The sequence below is a fragment of the Trachemys scripta genome, chromosome 8, assembly GCF_013100865.1.
Source record: "Trachemys scripta elegans isolate TJP31775 chromosome 8, CAS_Tse_1.0, whole genome shotgun sequence".
Classification (NCBI taxonomy): Eukaryota; Metazoa; Chordata; order Testudines; family Emydidae; genus Trachemys; species Trachemys scripta.
The window spans coordinates 98366698-98384603 of NC_048305.1; the positions used below are offsets into that span (position 1 = coordinate 98366698).

The window sequence follows — 17906 nt, forward strand, 5'->3', positions numbered from 1 at the left end:
ATCAATTTCCCTTCACTTGATGCATATACACCACACAACTCTAAAATCACCCCATGTGTGTAAGCTACAAATGTATATAGATCTGCTCAAAGGTAGCCAGGCTATATTGGGCCTCATAAAATTTGTCATACGAGTCCTTCTCCAGACTTTATGTGCTAATCTATTCATGTTTGGGGCAAATTAAAAAAAAAAAAAAAAAAGGAAATTGCCACACAAAAATCTTAATTAAATTTGCTCAGTATATTTTCTATCAGCATAATCGCTAAAAATCACAACAAGCAGGAAAAAATTCAGGCCTTCTTTAAATTGTACATCACAAAAAAGGGACACCTTTTTCTTTAAAGAAGTGTTAATATGGAGCAAACATTTGATGGAATTGTGATCTAAAGTTTCTTCGTCACACAGTGTTGGTGTGCTGTTAAATGTTTCCAGTGTTGTACATTCAGAGTCTGCAATGTAGTGGAATTAAGAAATCTAAAAGAATAAAGAGGTATCTGCAATGAATTAAAGCGAGCGATTCATCTCAATATGGCCCATCATCTAATGGGCAAGTTGTATTTGTAATGCTATAGGTAGATGTCCCTTTTTTCATCAGGCATTTGAACGGTAGAAATGAAGAGGAGGAAACTGAGGAGAGAGCCAGGGAATCCAGAAAAACAACCAAACAAGCAGCTACTTCTAAGAGCAATTCTAAAAGCAACACAAAGTAAATCCTGATATTCAAATGATGTTCACATGTCTTATGTTCACTTATTCCAACAGTGATTTTTGGGTCACTTGACATAAAAACTAGATACAAATAACTTTGTTCTTTCTCTAGTTTAGCTGAAGAGCAAGAGCTGAAGACCAGGAGTCCAGTGGTGATCCCACGTTCTCATAGGAAATGTGTGCAGAAGACTACTGCTCGCATTGCAGAGCAACTCCAGTAAGTTTTCTCCATTGTGTCTGAGTCAGATTGCCATTGGTGGCTTGCAGCCGTGGGCATTCACCTAGTCTAATGTTGAAATGCAAGTCAAATGAATCTCATTCATGCAAGGAAATACTTTGTGTGATTGCTAGGCAAATTGTTTGCAAGAAAACAATCCAAAATCCTTCTACTGCATTTGCAAATTAAAGCAAATACTTTCATCCTTCAATTAAAGTAAACTGAAAGGTAGAAACATTGTTTGTACCCATTACTGTTGTTCTATGATGTATTAAGCCAGACTCATTGTTTTTTCCCCAAAATGCTTTCTGCATATTGTTTTACTTGATAATTGGGATTTGATGTTTCCACTCTTCTTGCTGGTGGATTCTTGGAGAGGTAAGGTGAAATGGTGACATCACCAATGGCTGAAGCCTGAGTGACAGTTTTTCTAGTTCTCATCTGAGTGGGAGAGGGATCTCGAGTCCAAGGTCCTATCCATGGTGCAACTTTTAGTTTAGTTTGTAACCTGGTAGTTACCAGGCCAGTGGTCTCTAAATAGGTTTGTTCACATTTTATATAAAGAACTCATTTAGTAATTGAGGACTAACAATGTTCACCCCCAGAGCACAGTTCAGCATGGTGGGTTTTTTTGTTTTTTGCGGTTCAAACAGCACTCTCTGTGCCTGTGTACTCAGTTGGACAAGTCCTCATCCTTCCCCCCATCTAGTGCCCTGCCCCATATGCAGATGCTGCTGCTCTATATGTGCATCTATCATGCTCTATTTTCCCAGAATCCAGTGAATTAAGGGTTAGCCAGCATAGTAGGTTGGGATGTGCACAGTTGCGATAGCAAGACCTCTGCTGTGGGAACAGTTGATGGTGCCATTAAGTGGTTACAAAATCATAGTTAAGTGATGTAGTGCAGACTGGCCTTACATTAGCTGTCCTGAGATGAGCAAGAACTTGATGTTCCTGATATTAGCAATGGGAAAAAAAAAAGTGAATATATGTATTTGAAAACAGTGAGGTCTTCACACATCAGAAAAGAGGAGTAGGAAGGGGCACAAACTAAATTTTTCTTTACAGTTTACCTTTTAATATACAGATAAAATAAATATCGTGTGGACTGTATCTTCTGTTTTAACTTGCAAATAAACACAAAAAGATTTTATATTGCAGCCCATCACCGTAATATTTGAACACTGTCCATGTAAAATAATAATAGCGGTCCCTAATGGGCTTTGTGAGGTCACTTTTTGCATGTTGGTGTAAAAACTCTGCTTGAGGCATCTGGAGTGAATATGGTCTTTCTAAGGTTAAAAATAAACTGGAAGGGAGAGGAGGCTGTCTTTATACATCATCAAAGGAGCAATAAAGAACACAGATGCAAGTGCTTCACATTAATTAGTACTGTAGAACTGCCATCCATATGGGGCAGTCAGACGACCACTATTAATGTTAGCCAATGGATGCCTTCACTAGTGAATAGATCTCTCCTCTCAGACTGTCAAACACTGGGTCTGGTGAATCAGAAGTAGGCTCTCTGTGGGCCATGACTGAGTCTGTTTATTGCCCACTTGTTCGGGTACCTATGACCAGTAGTAGCAAGCTACTCTGTAGTGTATACAGAGTTCTGTCCCAGATACTGACAACAGAAACAACCCAGATGATGTTAACACTATTACAAGTCTTTAAATACTGACACTTGAGCATCCAGAAGCAGAGTGGTAATAGCAAGAAGTTCAACTGTAGCTCCAGAGCAACAAACTTGAGTATACAGTATGCAGGACTTAATAACACAATACTTACCCTTGATGATCAGTAAACTGACTTTTCTTAAACCAGCCTAGCGTAATGGCCATGGAAAATTTACAAGGGCAGGTACAAAATCTTTGCCTGCTCATTACCATGATAATTAGAGAAACACAACAACAACACAAAACCTCTTATCAAATAATTATTCCCAGGTGACTGAAATGTTGTGCTGCTGTTTTTAAACGGTCATTAGATATTCCTTGTTTGGTTTTTCCAAATCCTCAGTCTGTTTTTCTTTTTTAGTTTTTTAAATATATCTGAGCAGGATCGGGAAGATGACTACCTGCCTAGCACAGACTGCTCTGATTCCAGTAGCAATGAGGAAGAAGAGAGCATGGTGCCCTGTACACCCAAAAGGAAAATGAGATCAAGCACCACACTAAGCACCCCAAAATCTTTGAGGAAACCCTCTGATATCACCCCTGCTAAGACCCCCAGAAAAACTGTAAGATTCCTGGAGGCCATTGGCCTGAAAAACATTTGCTCTGGGTTTTGTTAGTTCTAACTAAGCCATTTGTTTCATCTGAGTGTTTCATGCATGTTTACCAAGGTGAACAAAGCATCTGGAGCAAGGTGGGTCAGTGTGCGAAATAAGATACCTGCTGAATGATGTATGTTGTGCCACTATAAATCAGAAGAGGCTAGCCTTAGGGGAGGAAATGTTGTTTTGAATTGGAGGTGAAAGATAGGATAATATGCAGATCTATAACTTATCTTATGGATTACGTCTCTGCTTCCTAAAACAAAATAGAAATGAAGTCCTTTGTTACTAACACCTGAAATCAGTGTTTCTCAAATTGTTGATCAGGACACAGGTCCCTGGCTGATGGTAGATAGAATAGAAAAATCTTGAGACCCAAGGGGTGAGGAGGAATTGAGATGTTGAGTAGGGAGATGGTCCATGAAAGTATCTTTCTTTGAAAAAGTGATGTACAGAATAGTTGAAGAATCCCACCTTAAACTATTAAAACTGAAACTATTTAAATCTATTTATGTCACCATTGATGGTCTTCTGTGTTTATACAGTGCCTAACAGTGGGGTCCTGATTGGTTACTGGTTCTTCTAGGCACTATGGTAATACAAATAATTGAGGTGCTGCTTGTTTGCTTTGTTTTTCAGTTGGACACTGAAATTAGACAGGAGAGTCACTGCCTATGCAGTCTCTCTGGTTCTTGTGGTTTTACAGCACCGCAAGGGGGATTGTTTAAATTTAAAAACTCATCAGACGCTTAAAAGTTTCATGGGATTTTTTTTATTGGGGGTTTCAAATATCCCCCTTAACATTTAGGCTTTTTTTTTTATGTCTAAATCTTAGTCAAATAACCTTAATAAAGTCCAGCTCTTGCCTCGCTTTCGCACCCTGAAATCCTCAAATGATCTTTGAGCATAATCCGTCTTTTGCAAATGTAGACAGAAGATGGTCTCTAATATAAATACATCTGATACTATGCAGAACCTACTTCTAGTGTTTGAGGATTTTGACTTTTCTCTGCAGCCTGAGCCAAGAACCCCCAAGACACCCCGAAATGCTACTCCCAGAATTCCCATTCGAAACCAAGCAACAGAGAAACCAGCCAATGTGCTAGAAGAGGCCCGATTAAGGTAAAGTGTAGCAGAGGGATTATCCTGTTACTTCAACAGAGAAATGAGGAACGGGGGTAACACCGAGAAAATGCCACCTTTGCTTTATTCATATGGGGTAAAGGCACAAATGCTATTTCCAAGCTAAGGGTTTCCTCAAGAACTGGCAATAGCAGAAGCATCCTTGGTTCAGAGACTAAGGGCAGGAATACTCTTCAGGATTAAAAACATTTAGACTGGTCTATGCATACTAAGAGCTTATCAATACTGGCAATTAACAGTGCTGCAACTTCCTCGTTCAAGGGTGTGAAAAAACACCTCCCTGAGTGCAGCAAGTTGCAGCACTGTAAAGCGCCAGTGTAAACGCGCCCCTCGTTGAGGTGGTTTCTCCCAGCGCTGTGCCGCGACCACACAAGGCACATTAAAGTGCTGCCAGTGTAGATTAGCCCTAAGTTTAGGTTTCTGGATATGTAAATTTTCCTCCAACGTTTTCCTTATTGCTTCTCAACAATATTAATTACTAAGATCCCTGAGCTACAGAAATTGGTAGCAATATTTATTTTACTCTGCACAATGCTAGAGAATCAGTGGGTTTCTCCGAGCTTTTGCAGGGCATTTACACACTGGCTCCCATTAGTGAAAAAAACACTAGTTACTGGTTTGAGTCCTACATGCTCCGTTGAAATAAATGCTTATAGGAGTGGCTGTGTCTTTCTCTCAACTCCTTCCCTTTACTTGACTGTCTCACCCTCAATACTTCCTGTTATCAGGTTCCCCTATTCCTTCATTCTTCCTTTTTGTGATTTTTGTTGTCTGGGCAAGCAGTAGATGAATCTTCTTGACTTTTGCATGTCCGTGCTATTTGCTTGCGAAGATCAGAGCATGTGGTATCTGGAAGTTTTTGGAGAACATATGTGAAGGCTAGGTTAAGGTCACTTTCTAAAAGACTTTAAAACTTAAGGTTCCTTTTAAAACAAAAAATAAACCAAGCACTCTTGGCACTCTTACAGTTAAGGCAGATTCAATGTATCTATATGTATTTGTGTGTGTAGGAAGAGGGGGTTTCTTCCCACTTGCCTTTCTGCAAGTTGGAGCTTTGAAAACTCTAAAATCTTGACTAGCGTGTTTTCTTTTTGGTTTCAATCAAAGGCTGCACGTTTCCACCATCCCAGGTTCCCTGCCTTGCCGAGAAGAGGAGTTCCAGGATATCTATAATTTTGTAGAAAGCAAACTTATTGATGGAACAGGAGGGTGAGTTGTCTCATGGCCTCCTTCTGTATACAGTTCGGGGGTTGGTCAGAAGCAGCTATTAGCACTTCAGCAGGCTGTTTGGGTAAATAGAGAGAAAATTTATTCCACTTTGAAATGCAATTTGGGAAAGGAAAGGATGCAGTAAACCACCCAGATCATGTTTGTCTGTGGCAGAAGAGCAGCAGTAGTGTGGCATCTAATCTTTCTGAACAAGTTATTCCCAGTTTGTTGAAATTCATATAATCCTAGCAGCGTTTTGCTTTTGGCTCTACTTGATAAAAAACTCTCCTGTGGTCTTTCTGCTTACTCAAATTTTAACTAAAGACTGAGATATCTTTCCCAGCACATCTGAAATTGACTAGATAATTTTTTTTGCCTGTTCTATAGAAATAGTTATAACTCATCATATAATCTTTATGACCCTGCTGTTAGGCAGGCAGATGTTATCCACAATGTGCAGGTAGAAAAGCTGAAGTTTAGGGACTTGCCCAAGGCAACCAAAAGGAGTCATTTTCAAAGATGGGTTTAGAATTTGGGAGTTCCCAGTCCTGTGTGCAAATCACTGGGATCATGAATGGATCCTCTCCTGTTTCAGGTGTATGTACATTTCTGGGGTTCCTGGAACAGGCAAAACAGCAACTGTTCACGAAGTAATTCGTTGTCTCCAACAAGCAGCAGAAAATGATGGGGTACCATCCTTCCAGTTCATAGAAATCAATGGCATGAAGCTGACTGACCCTCACCAGGCCTATGTGCAAATATTACAGGTGAGCAAGGCCTCTCTGACATATCCCTGATATGAAGGGAAATTGAGATCCTGTCACTTTTCTTTCTCAGATGCCTATGCCCAGCCCTATGTGAGTCATAACTCTAACTAACACATCCCAGCAGTCCTCTCAAGGAACAGCATGCTTTTCTCCTAGGACAGGCTTGTAAAGTGATCTCATTTTGGAGATTCCTGCTATTAAGGCTGGAGAGATTGTTCCTTGAGTACTTTGATGTATTGAACTTCACCAAGGCAGCAGCACCAAGGAAATCCGGTTTTATAACATCAGTTCCTTAAAAAAAATTACAAAGTAAATTCCTGATTTTTCCTCCCCATACCTCTTTGTGCATGCTTGCCTGTGCGTCTGAAAGTTGCCGCGCTGACAATACGAGAGGCCTCTCTAGCAACAGAATAGTTACCTAAAGGGTGACAGACCTGATTGCCACCATGCTTTAGCCCTGACGAAGAGGAACTGCCTCTGTGGATCATACAGTATTTTCAATCTCCCTGACATGTTAATCCTTAGTATCTCTCCTGAAGCTGCCACGAATGCTGCCGGTTGAGAGGGAAAGTATTTTATTGTGTGGACAACAGTCTTCTAGGAACTGGACCGAGACCACTAAATAGCCATCAATGGTAACAAGTCATGGCCTCTGTCAATCTAGGCTGTCAAACCAGTGACCTAGAAATGAAAGATTCTGTGTTCCATTACAAGTTTTCTGAAACATCAGTTCCTTCTCTTGCAAGATTCCTGTTCCTAATTAAAGTTCAAGGTTGCATTTGCCCTGGGGCTGGTGGTATTGGCTGAGCTACAAATGTTTCTGTGCTAATGTAAGAGAGGTATTTGTTGTGGGGGAAGTGTGCAGGTGTAAGCCAGTGGTGAGAGGAGTGCAGAAAGTGGCTACTGTAGCCATGGCCCTCTGCTCTGCAGCACAATGAAACCATGTTCCAAGGCAAGCACCTCTCAGTTCCAAGGTACTTTTTTGCCATATGATATCAATCCTCCCAACTCTGACAAAAACACAGACAACTATGGATCATTGTAGAAAATGCTCACTGATGTAAAATTGGTCAAGGATTATTTTCAACAATGATTAGTTTTGACAATAGGGCATCTTCACTGCTTTCCATAAGGCTGGTTTCTGTCAGCCTCACCATTTGTGATGTCATGCAGGCATCCCAGCTTAGAACATCCTTCCTCTCCCCTGGGTTCCAGGCAAGGGGAGCTTGTAGCCAACTTAAACTACTCATCTGTCTGGTTCCCCGGGCCTTGACTGCTGCACTGCTCTCCAGGCAGCTCAGCCAGCCAACATACACTTCTGGTTCCAGCTACTTCCCTGGCTGAGAGCTTGTCCAGCTCTGGTTCCCTGACCTCCTGCTATATGGCTCCATGGAACAGTGCAGGGAACAAGCACTGTAATCCATTTGACTCTCCCTTGTGAGGAAAGCAACAGGCAGCTATCAGCAGGTTTTGGCAGAGATCAGGGAGTAAGAAAACAGAACTTCAGGCCCCATGCTGTAACAAAATGGCAAATTCTGTGGCAAAAATACTGAATTCCATGGCATCTTGGGAAAATGCAAAATTCCATAGCTGTGGAATCATGGAGTCCATGGGACCTGATTCAGATAACCAAGGGAGTGCACACCTCTCAATTGTTATTTCAGGCTGTCTTTGGATTGAGGAAGAAAATAATGCATCGATTACATTCTGTGTTTTCGAGGTTACCTTTGCAATCCTCAGTCCTAGAAACAATTTTTTTAAAATGAAAGCTGATATTCTGGAGCACAGTTCTGCACCAAGTGGTGAATTCTGCAGTCATGGAATTTGTAGTGCCCCAGCTTATAATGTGTGGAAGGGAGAAAAAGGTACTTTATATGCCCCTTCCTAACAATCATGTTTACCTGGTTTTCCTGTACCCGCATGACTCTGAACTTGTTGGCTATCTGACTGGTATGTATGTGAGGTAATTCTGAAATGGTAACACTGATTCCTATGAGCCTCAACAGCTGCAGTTGGGCTATAATATATGGACAGCAGTTTACATTATTACTTCTTGCTTTATAGATCAATTCAGAAGTAAACTTGGAGAAAGATTAAACAGAAGAGTAAATTATTCAGTCCAAGGTCTTTTTGGCTATATATAAATTCTTTAATATGGACCTGAGATTGCTGGAGTCAGACAAGTTATTCTTGCAGCTGATTTGGGCTGGCAGCAGGGCTTTCTTCTTTCAGGGTCTCTGTGAAACCCTCTTCAAGTGTGCCTGCTTATATATTTCTAAGACAGTCTTCAAGGGTTTGTTGCAAGATCTCTCTATTTGAACAAGTCCGTGACCATTATAACCTTCCTTTTAACTAGGTCTTTCCTGATTCCTCGTCTTTTCCTTTATGTCCAGTTTTTGGTAGAGCGATTTGTCTTTTTGAGGGCTTCTGAGCCCAGTTCTGTTGTGTTAACTTGTGTGTGTATGTAGTGTTCAGCTACTTGGTGATGTGCGGTAGACAGATGTCAAACAGACTAAGAATTAGACCCCTAGGTATTGGACTACAGATTGATTAATCTTGTGTACTGTTTAATCTCATTCAGCTACTGACAGGTCAGAAGGTGACAGCAACCCATGCTGCAGAGCTGTTGGCAAAGCTATTCAGCACACCAGGGCCAAAGAGGAAGACCACAGTGCTGATAGTGGATGAGGTGAGGAGAAGTGTCCCACACCCCTTTTATCCTAATATCACAGGGAGTGGATATTTTCGGGGCTGGACGGGAATGCAAGGGGGATTATCCAAATGGCCTGTATGTGTTTTAAAATTAGGAGACTGGGGGAGATTTAAGGCACCAAAATGAATCTTTTAGGCAATCCTATGAAACTGAATGTACAGAATGAGTCTTTCTGCTGCCTTAGTAGGTTAGACCAGTGAGAGCACATTATAACTGTGCTCTGTGTTGGCTTCTGGTTCACTTCTAGGTACAATTTAAGGAGTTAGTTACAGTCTGTAAAGCCCTTAAAATAGACTGGGATTCAGCTACATTAGAGGCTGCCTCTTGTCTGGATGTTTTCTTCCTACTGTGAGAGCAAATTCAGTAATGTTATGGGGACACTGTGTCCTAATTTGCAAATCTTCTGCAAATGCATACTATGTGTAGTAATGACAAACTAATAGACCACACTGGGTTCCGGGACCTTACTCAGATGCATGAGCATCTTGGCTTATAAACCTATTACTAATAGTAGAATTAGTATTCCAGCAGCACCTAGAGAGTCCAGCTGAGACTGGATTCAGGGTACAAGTTCTTAGTAAAAGGACAGTCCCTTCCTTGAAGAGCTTAAAGTCTAAATAGAAGAGACAGATAAAGGGTGGAAGAATGGAAGTAGTAGTATCCCCATGTTACAGATGATGAAATGAGACAAGTTGACAAGATCACTCATCAAAGGCTCCTAAGTAAAGTAAGCAGCCATGAATATGAGTGATTGTCCCCTCATGGATCAGTAACTGGTTAAAAGATAGGAAACAAAGGGTAGGAATAAATGGTCAGTTTTCACAGGGGAGAGAGGTAAATGACGGGTCCCCCAAGGATCTGTACTGGGATCTGTGCTGTTCAACATAGTCAAATTGATCTGGAAAAAGGGGTAAATAGTGAGGTAGCAAAGTTTGCAGATGATACAAAATTATTCAAGATAGATATGCCCAAAGCAGACTGCGAAGTTACAAGGGGAGACCTCAAAACTGGGTTACCTGGGCAACAAAATGGCAAATGAAATTCAATATTGATAAATGCAAAATAATGTACATTGGAAAACATAATCACAACAAAATGATGGGGTCTAGCTGTTACCATTCAAGAAAGAGATCTTGAAATCATTCTAGATAGTTATCTGAAAACATCTGCTCAATATGCTGCAGTAGTCCAGAAAACCTAACAATGTTAGGAACCATTAGGAAATGGATACATAAGACAGAAAATATCATAATGCCACTATATAAATCCATGATATGCTCCCACCTTGAATTCTGCTTGCAGTTCTAGTTGCACCATCTCAAAAAGATATATTAGAATTGGGGAAAAAGTAAAGAGAAGGCAGCAAAATTAATTAGGGGTATGGAGCAGCTATCATATGAGGAGAGATTAAAAAGACTGGAACTGTTCAGCTTGGAAAAGAGACGACTGAGGGTGGATATAATGTGATTTTGTGGACCTCAGAATGATGTGGAGAAAGTGAATAAGGAAGTGTTGTTTACCCCTTCAGATAACACAAACCAGGGGTCACCCAATGAAATTAATAGGCAGCAAGTTTAAAACAAACATAAAGAAGTACTTCTTCACACAACGCACAGTCAAAGGCCAGAAGTATAAGTGGTTCAAAAAAGAATTAGATAAGATTGTGGAGGATAGGTCCGTCAATCGCTATTAGCCAAGATGGTCAGGAATGCAACAGCATGCTCTGGGTGTTCCTAAATCTCTAACTGTTAGAAGCTGTAACTAGACAACAGGGGATGGATCACTTGATAAATTGCCCTGTTCTATTCGCTCTCCGTGAAGCATCTGGCAGCAGCCACTGTCGGTAGACAGATACTGGGCTATGTGGAGCATTGGTCTGATCCAGTACAGCCGTTCTTATGAGACAGAGACGTTAAATGACCCAGATCATATAGGAAGCCTGTGGCAGAGCCAGATATTGAACCTACCTCTCCTGAGTCGTTATCAAGTGTCTTCCTCTCCAATTAACATCTGTTTCCTTTCTCTCCTGGTCCAGCTTGACCTCCTGTGGACCCGAAAGCAGGATGTGATGTACAATCTATTTGATTGGCCAACCCAAAAGCAAGCCAAGCTGATCATCCTGGCCATCGCTAACACCATGGATTTGCCGGAGAGGATCATGATGAACAGAGTAGCTAGTAGGCTGGTATGTCCTGACAGCTTTGTTGCTACACTGAGAGGTGATATGGGGAGATTAGAAGTGCAGGAGCCAGCTATCTAATTAGAGGCTATATCAAGATGGGGAGCCCTCTGTATTCTTTCTTGTCAGGATGAATTAAGGAAATTGGAGCCAGATGACTATACAATTTGCAATTATACATATTAGGATTTGGATAATCACATGACATACATCACTGGGTAAACTGATTGCCCCAGGGTCAGAGAAAATTCCTTTGCTACTCATCCCCATCACATCATTGCATAATGACTTATTGCCTTTCTCTGAAGGTGTTGCGTACTTCGGGACAGAATATTGGACACTGTCTGATCCAGTGTGTAACAAATTATATTTTCCTAACCATATTTTCCATGCTGTTCAGAAAAGTCGCTTGGAAAAATGGTACCAGGGTTGCAGATTGATTCCTTCGGTGACTTTCAGATCTCAGTTTACAAGTAAACTTATTTTTTCTAAATGCCTGGCCTGCAAACTCAACCTGGGATCTGAGAGTCCACTGATTACTTTTTGGCTCATGTATAATCAATAGAAATAAAGATTCTAGGTAGTTCTAAATTCTGTTATCTTGTGGAACATTGAAGGCAGTAGGTTGCATAGGTGCAACCAAAGGCACAATTTGGCTCTACAATTGAAATTTAGTTAATTCCATTCATGCCTGAGCCGGAACAGAAGTATCTCACTCCTAATAGTTACTAACTGTCCAGTGATAACAGGATTACTTTAGTCATGAAAGTCAGCAGTTAAGACTTTGCATGTCTAAGTGAGAAAGGGCTATTTTTACATAGAGTAGAGCCTCTCCTTGAGTGATTGAGATAAATGGGTGACATTTAAAAGCTTCCTTTACTGGGGCAGCCTAATGGCCCATAGTTTCTGGGTTGGAAACTTGCATTTTGAAAATAGGTGCTCCTTCTTCTCAGGTCCATTGTGGTGGGGGCAGGCCATGCTGTCTGCTCCCCTGGAGAGTTTCACTGGCTTTCACGTGCACGGGTGCACCACCTTCTTTTGCATGTATGGTGCAGCAATGATGAAAATTTTGAACTGGTCTTGGGGGATGAGTAGAGAGACTGCCCCCACCGCAGAAGTTGAAAACATTATCCGTAGCAAGCCATGCTTGTGAGAGGATTCACAGTGAGCTATTTTGGAAGCCATTAATGGGCAGGGCCCAATGTGTGTGAAGGGGATGTAGAACAGCCTCTAAGGCTATGTCTACACAGCAAATAAAAACCCATGGTTGGCCCATGCCTGCCAACTCAGGATTGCGGGGTTTGGGATGTGGGGCTATTTCATTGCTGTGTAGACTTTGGGCTCTGGCTGGAGCCCGAGCTCTAGGACCCTCTATGGAGCTCAGGCTCTAGCCTAAGCTCAAAGTCTACACAGCAATGAAATAGTCCCACAGTCCAAGCCCCACAAGCCCGAGTCGGCTGGCATGGGCTAGCCGTGAGTTTTTCTTTGCTGTGTAGACATGATATACCCTTTGAGTTTTAATTGAGGAGGAGGGGACATTTTCCTTAAGAGACAAGAAATGATTTAGACAAGCATTCCTTCCTGTGAAATTACACAGCATCAATAAATCCATACTGTGTGTTAACAAGTAAATGCTTCTTACTCGTTCTCTGTAGGGTCTCACCAGAATGTCCTTCCAGCCCTACACCTACAAACAGTTACAGCAGATTATTTCATCCAGGCTCAACCACATAAAAGCATTTGAAGAGGATGCAATCCAGCTAGTTTCCAGAAAGGTAAACATAGTACAAGAGTGTTATCTGTGTTGCACCATTAAGTGAGGGGACTAGTGTCAGAGGGGCATAATAGACTGTAGCCAGTAATGGAGAGCAGACCCATCCCCATGGTTGGACATTTCATGCCAAGGGGTGGAGGACGATGCTGGCACTGTGCCCTCAACAGACTGGTGTGCAGAGCAGTGCTGTAAGGTGTGATGCTGGAGCAATCTGCTTGCCTTTAACCTCTTGGTTCAGTAATGTCACACAGTAATGAAGACTAGGAGCATTGCAGTAGGATCCTGATAATACAAAGTGATGAGATGTTATCTTTCTCCAATATTTGGCATAATATGAACTACTGTGTGGCCTTGCAAAAATTAGTCTGATAATCATGATGGAAATATCCAGATCCACCTTCTTCAATGAGATGATGTTCAGGCTGCAAAGTACTCCTCACCATTCTCATTCATTCTCTCTCATTTGGAACCTGTTGTGCTTCTAGACTGATACTCCTTGTGATAGGGGCCAATTAACTGATTAATATTTAATTTAGTGTACAAAATTGTATAAATACATTGGAGTCAATAACACTCCAAATTAAGATGTATAAATAGTTTAAAATGTCTCTGCTATTGTATGTTGTTAATATTGATCATTACAACCTTCTTTGAGAGGCACATTAGCTCACTAATTCTCACTTTTAATTGCAAACCAATAATTCTCTTTAAAAAACCCGCAACCATAATTTACTTCTTGACAATGGATTTAATAATAGCGTATAATAGTGAGTGCCTTTTCCTGACTTCATTGCTATTGCAAAACACACTGTAGAACACAGGGCTGGCTCCAGGTGCCAGCAAAACAAGCAGGTGCTTGGGGTGGCACATTTCTAGGGAAGGCATTCTGGTGCCGGCCATCGTAGGTGCTGACTCTGGGGCATGGGGGAAAAGTGCCCCTGCCGCCCCAGCTCGCCTCCGCATGCTCCCCTGAGCACGCCGTCGCTGCACTTCTCCCCCGTCCCTCCCAGGCTTGCTGTTTCAGCTGTTTCGCACAGCAAGGCTGGGAGGGAGGGAGAAGCCGAGCAGGCGCTCAGGGGAGGTGGCGGTGGTGGAGCGGAGGTGAGCTGGAGCGGGGAGTGGTTCCTCTACCCCCTGCGGCCCCCCCACCCTAGCTCACTTCCACTCGGCCTGCTCCCGTGAATGTGCCGTTGCTTCTTCTCCGCCCTCCCTTGCCTGAGAGGGAGGGGGGAGAAGCGGAGTGGCAGCGTGCCCCGGGGGAGCAGGCGGAGCGGAGGTGAGCTAGGGCGGGAGATTGCAGGCAGGGCCGGCTCCAGGCACCAGCTTAACAAGCAGGTGCTTGGGGCGGCCAAGGGAGAGGGGCGGCACCTGTGGCAATTCGAGGGCGGCAGGTACCTCACTCCCTCTAGGAGCGAAGGACCTGCTGCTGAATTGCCGCCGCCGATTGCGGCTTTTTTTTTTTTTTTTCCCCCCAATTTTGCGCTTGGGGCGGCAGAAATGCTGGAGCCGGCCCTGGTTGCGGGGGGCCTGCAGGAAGCAATAGTGGGGGGAATGCGGCACACCCGGGGGAGGAGGCGGTGCTGGAGATTTGGGGAAGGGGTTCAGAAGGGGTGGAGTTGGGGCGGGGCCGGGGGCATGGGGGCATGAAATAAAAGGTGAGGACGGCCAAAATTTTTTTTGCTTGGGGTGGCAAAAATCCTAGAGCCGGCCCTGGTAGAACACACATTAGTATGCTATGAAATATTCTCACAAATAATTGTCAAAATTAAAAAAATAATTTTGCAGATTAGTGCGTAATCTGCAATGGGTCTCCTGGTCAGTGTGATTTTTGAAGAGATTGTTCTTACAGAGCACAATCACTTTTTATGGCCAGATTTTCAAAAGTATTGCTGACTTGTCTCCTGTTGATAACAAGGGGAGCTGTAAGTGTTGAGCACCTTTGAAAATTAGGCCACTACTATATTTCTCTCACACAAATTCTTTCCTGTGTTAAAATGTAAACTAGAGATGGGATTTTCAAAAGCGCTTAAGGGACTTTCAGTGGGTGTTGGGCATGAAACATCAGGCACTTTTGAAAATCCCCCAGCTATATATTTGGGGAAACCCTTTTGCAATGTTCTCCTGCAGTCTGTTAGAAACAACAGATGAGAAGACCAAGCATTACTGAGTGATAAACACTTGTGCAGATTGCTTATGGTATGATTTTTTTCTGGCTGAAAATTGATTAGAATACAGATTATGGGTGAGATTTACAGAAATTTCCAGTGTTGACCTAACTCTACTCCCATTGAAGTTGGTGGGAGTTTTATCATTAACTTTGATGGGTGCAGAGTTGAGCCAATGTAGAGAGGTTTTTAAAAATCACGCCCTCTTTGTAGAAATTGTTATACATGTATCTTTACAGCAATTGATGTAATGACCAGATTGGATTTTTGGGTTTGATCAATAAAAGTTACATTTTTAAAACAAGGATCTCTAGGAATGGCTGTCTACGGTGGCACAGTTCTGCTGATTTTAAAAGAACCCTGTCAATTCTTGTTGCTGTTTGTTCTCAGCTGCTGGGAAAGTGCTACTAATGATGTGATGCTTTTCCTTTTCAGGTGGCAGCATTATCTGGTGATGCAAGGCGTTGTCTTGATATTTGTAGAAGGTCCACTGAGATCTGCGAGTTCTCGAGCCAGAAAAGTGCCTCTGGACTGGTCAGCATGGCCCATGTAATGAAAGCCATAGATGAAATGTTTTCATCCCCTTATATAAATTCAATCAGGTAAAATTGCAGTTTAGAGATATCTTATGTTTCCAACCCAATCTCGAGCCCAGTTATTCTCCCAGAGAAAAAAAATTATATATGTAGTATCTGCACTTTACAAACTTTCTTTCACAGCACCTTTAGGAGGGTAGGAAGCATTCCTCTCTTCCAGATGAAGGTACAGAATAAGTGCTTTGTTGTGGCAAGTGACAGATCTGGGAACAGAATGCAAGAATTCTGATTCCCATTTAAACTGGATTCTTTCTTGAGCATCAAGAAGTTCTGCAGGCCAAATTAGTCTCTCAGTTAAATTTGTGGAACACAATTGCCTTCAGTGCATTTGCACAGGTTGTAACTGACATGAATTTAGAAAGCTGTTCATGAAACTCAAGAAAGGAGAGAACCTGGCTCAGCCTCAGTTCTGCAGAGCTTAATGGGAGGAAAAAAGAGTATATTTTATTTTAGTCAGTAAAGCAAGCAGATATGACTTGAAGGCACACATGGAACAGATGCCTTCAGTAAGAAGGTGTCATTTTTACAGAGTAGAACTGTGCTTTAAATGTTTATTTTAGATCAAAACTAGAACGTGAAATTCTTAATTCACAAATGTAAATCATTCATAACGCACTGAGCATTGCACATGCGCCAGTTTTTCATTTGCTATTGAAATCCCAAACTTTTAACTCTCAAAGAAGATGCAGACTTGTTCACCAGTAGGACAAATACAAATATCATTAGGTGCTGGAATTTTTTAATTTCACAGATCTGCCATATTAAAGTAGTTGCACTCAGCCTATCTAGGTACCTATACATGGTCCCATCACCATAGTATGTGAGTGCCTGTAAACAGTGGCATGATGATTAAACTGCATGAAATGTTTCTAAATAACTTGTAAAGCCTTGTGTTACAATATATGGGGTGAAATGTGACATGAGAGTATCAGTTGGCAAGGCGATGAACTAAATAATCTTACAATTTTTCCCTTTTCTGCCTCAAAGTATGTAATGCTTTTCAGCAAGGCCTTATCAGATATTTCCTACCCCTCAAACCACCTCCTACGAGTCAGTGAAGTCCTAGATTTGGTTGAGCAAGATTGGTAGTAAGGTTTTCCTATTCTCTTTCAGGAATGCTTCATTGCATGAGCAAATGTTCCTGAAAGCAATTATAGCAGAGTTTCGCAGGTCAGGGCTTGAGGAAGCAACAGTTCAACAGGTACATTTACTTTTTTTTTATAACTTGGACAGTAGCTTTTGTCTTAATTGTTTGACTATTTTCAAAGTGTAAATTTATTGAAACAAATCATAGGTGCAAAGATAATATATGTGATTGATATAACCTAGTTCACAAAAGCTAAGGAAGATGAGAATCGAAAGGACTTGTTAGAACAAAAAAACATAGATGCTGGCATCCTAATTTATTTTATGTATTTGTATGGTTGGGTAATAGAGGAAACTTAGCTGAGTTACAATTTCTTACTTCATTGACATAGTCCTAATGTTCTGAGTTCAACAGCATGTGTGTCATCTTCGCTCCAAACAGATTCAATTGTTTGTTTGAGAGTAGAAAGCCCATCTTTTCCACCTCTTCTGTTTCCTGTTCCAATCTAATATACTGACTAAATTGAGTTGTATCTTGTTCCTCTAGATCTATCATCAGCATGTAGCACTGTGTAGGATTGAAGGTCTGCAAATTCCTACGGTATCAGAAATTATGGCAATTTGCTCAAGACTTGGTGCCTGCCGTTTCTTGCTGGTAGAGTCCAATAATAAATACCTTCATGTGCGGGTGCGCCTGAATATCAGCCAAGATGATGTCATGTATGCACTCAAGCAGGACTAAGGCAACAGAGGTTTTGTGTATATATGTAGGTGTAAATATTTTAAATATTGTTAAACTTTTAAAAAGACTGGTTTTAAAAAGATGTGTGGATAAAAATTGAACATACCAGAAACTGTTCTGTTCTGTTTTTCTAAACCCTTTGCTTAAATTTTTAATCTATTAAAGCACTTTTTTTTTATAATAAAGAATTCCTTACTAAGTGTTTTATATCTTTGCATTTAAATCACTTGTTTTTGAATGTTTTTCGGTGCTGCAGTAAGTGGTGCGTTCAGTAGGTGGCACTCTCTCCTCTGAGCCAGTGCTTGAAAGAGTGCCATAAAACTGAATGG

The 17906-nt window shown here is 41.6% G+C and overlaps 1 protein-coding gene across 5 annotated transcripts in view; it reads left to right on the plus strand.

Annotated features, from left to right (window-relative positions):
- The window catches only part of ORC1 (origin recognition complex subunit 1), a 33056-nt gene extending 15283 nt beyond the window's left edge, over positions 1-17773 (plus strand). For 3 of the 5 annotated variants that reach the window (XM_034779382.1, XM_034779381.1, XM_034779383.1), the window contains exons 7-18: positions 596-706; positions 821-925; positions 2966-3167; positions 4219-4325; positions 5454-5555; positions 6151-6322; positions 8904-9011; positions 11071-11220; positions 12870-12989; positions 15589-15755; positions 16863-16950; positions 17383-17772. In XM_034779382.1, the coding sequence (XP_034635273.1) occupies positions 596-706; positions 821-925; positions 2966-3167; positions 4219-4325; positions 5454-5555; positions 6151-6322; positions 8904-9011; positions 11071-11220; positions 12870-12989; positions 15589-15755; positions 16863-16950; positions 17383-17577 (1627 nt within the window). In that variant the 3' untranslated portion in view covers positions 17578-17772. Of the gene's footprint in view, positions 1-595; positions 707-820; positions 926-2965; positions 3168-4218; positions 4326-5453; positions 5556-6150; positions 6323-8903; positions 9012-11070; positions 11221-12869; positions 12990-15588; positions 15756-16862; positions 16951-17382 lie in introns of all 5 variants that reach the window. The other 2 variants (XM_034779386.1, XM_034779385.1) reach the window with 2 other exon arrangements.
- Positions 17774-17906: the final 133 nt, after the last annotated feature.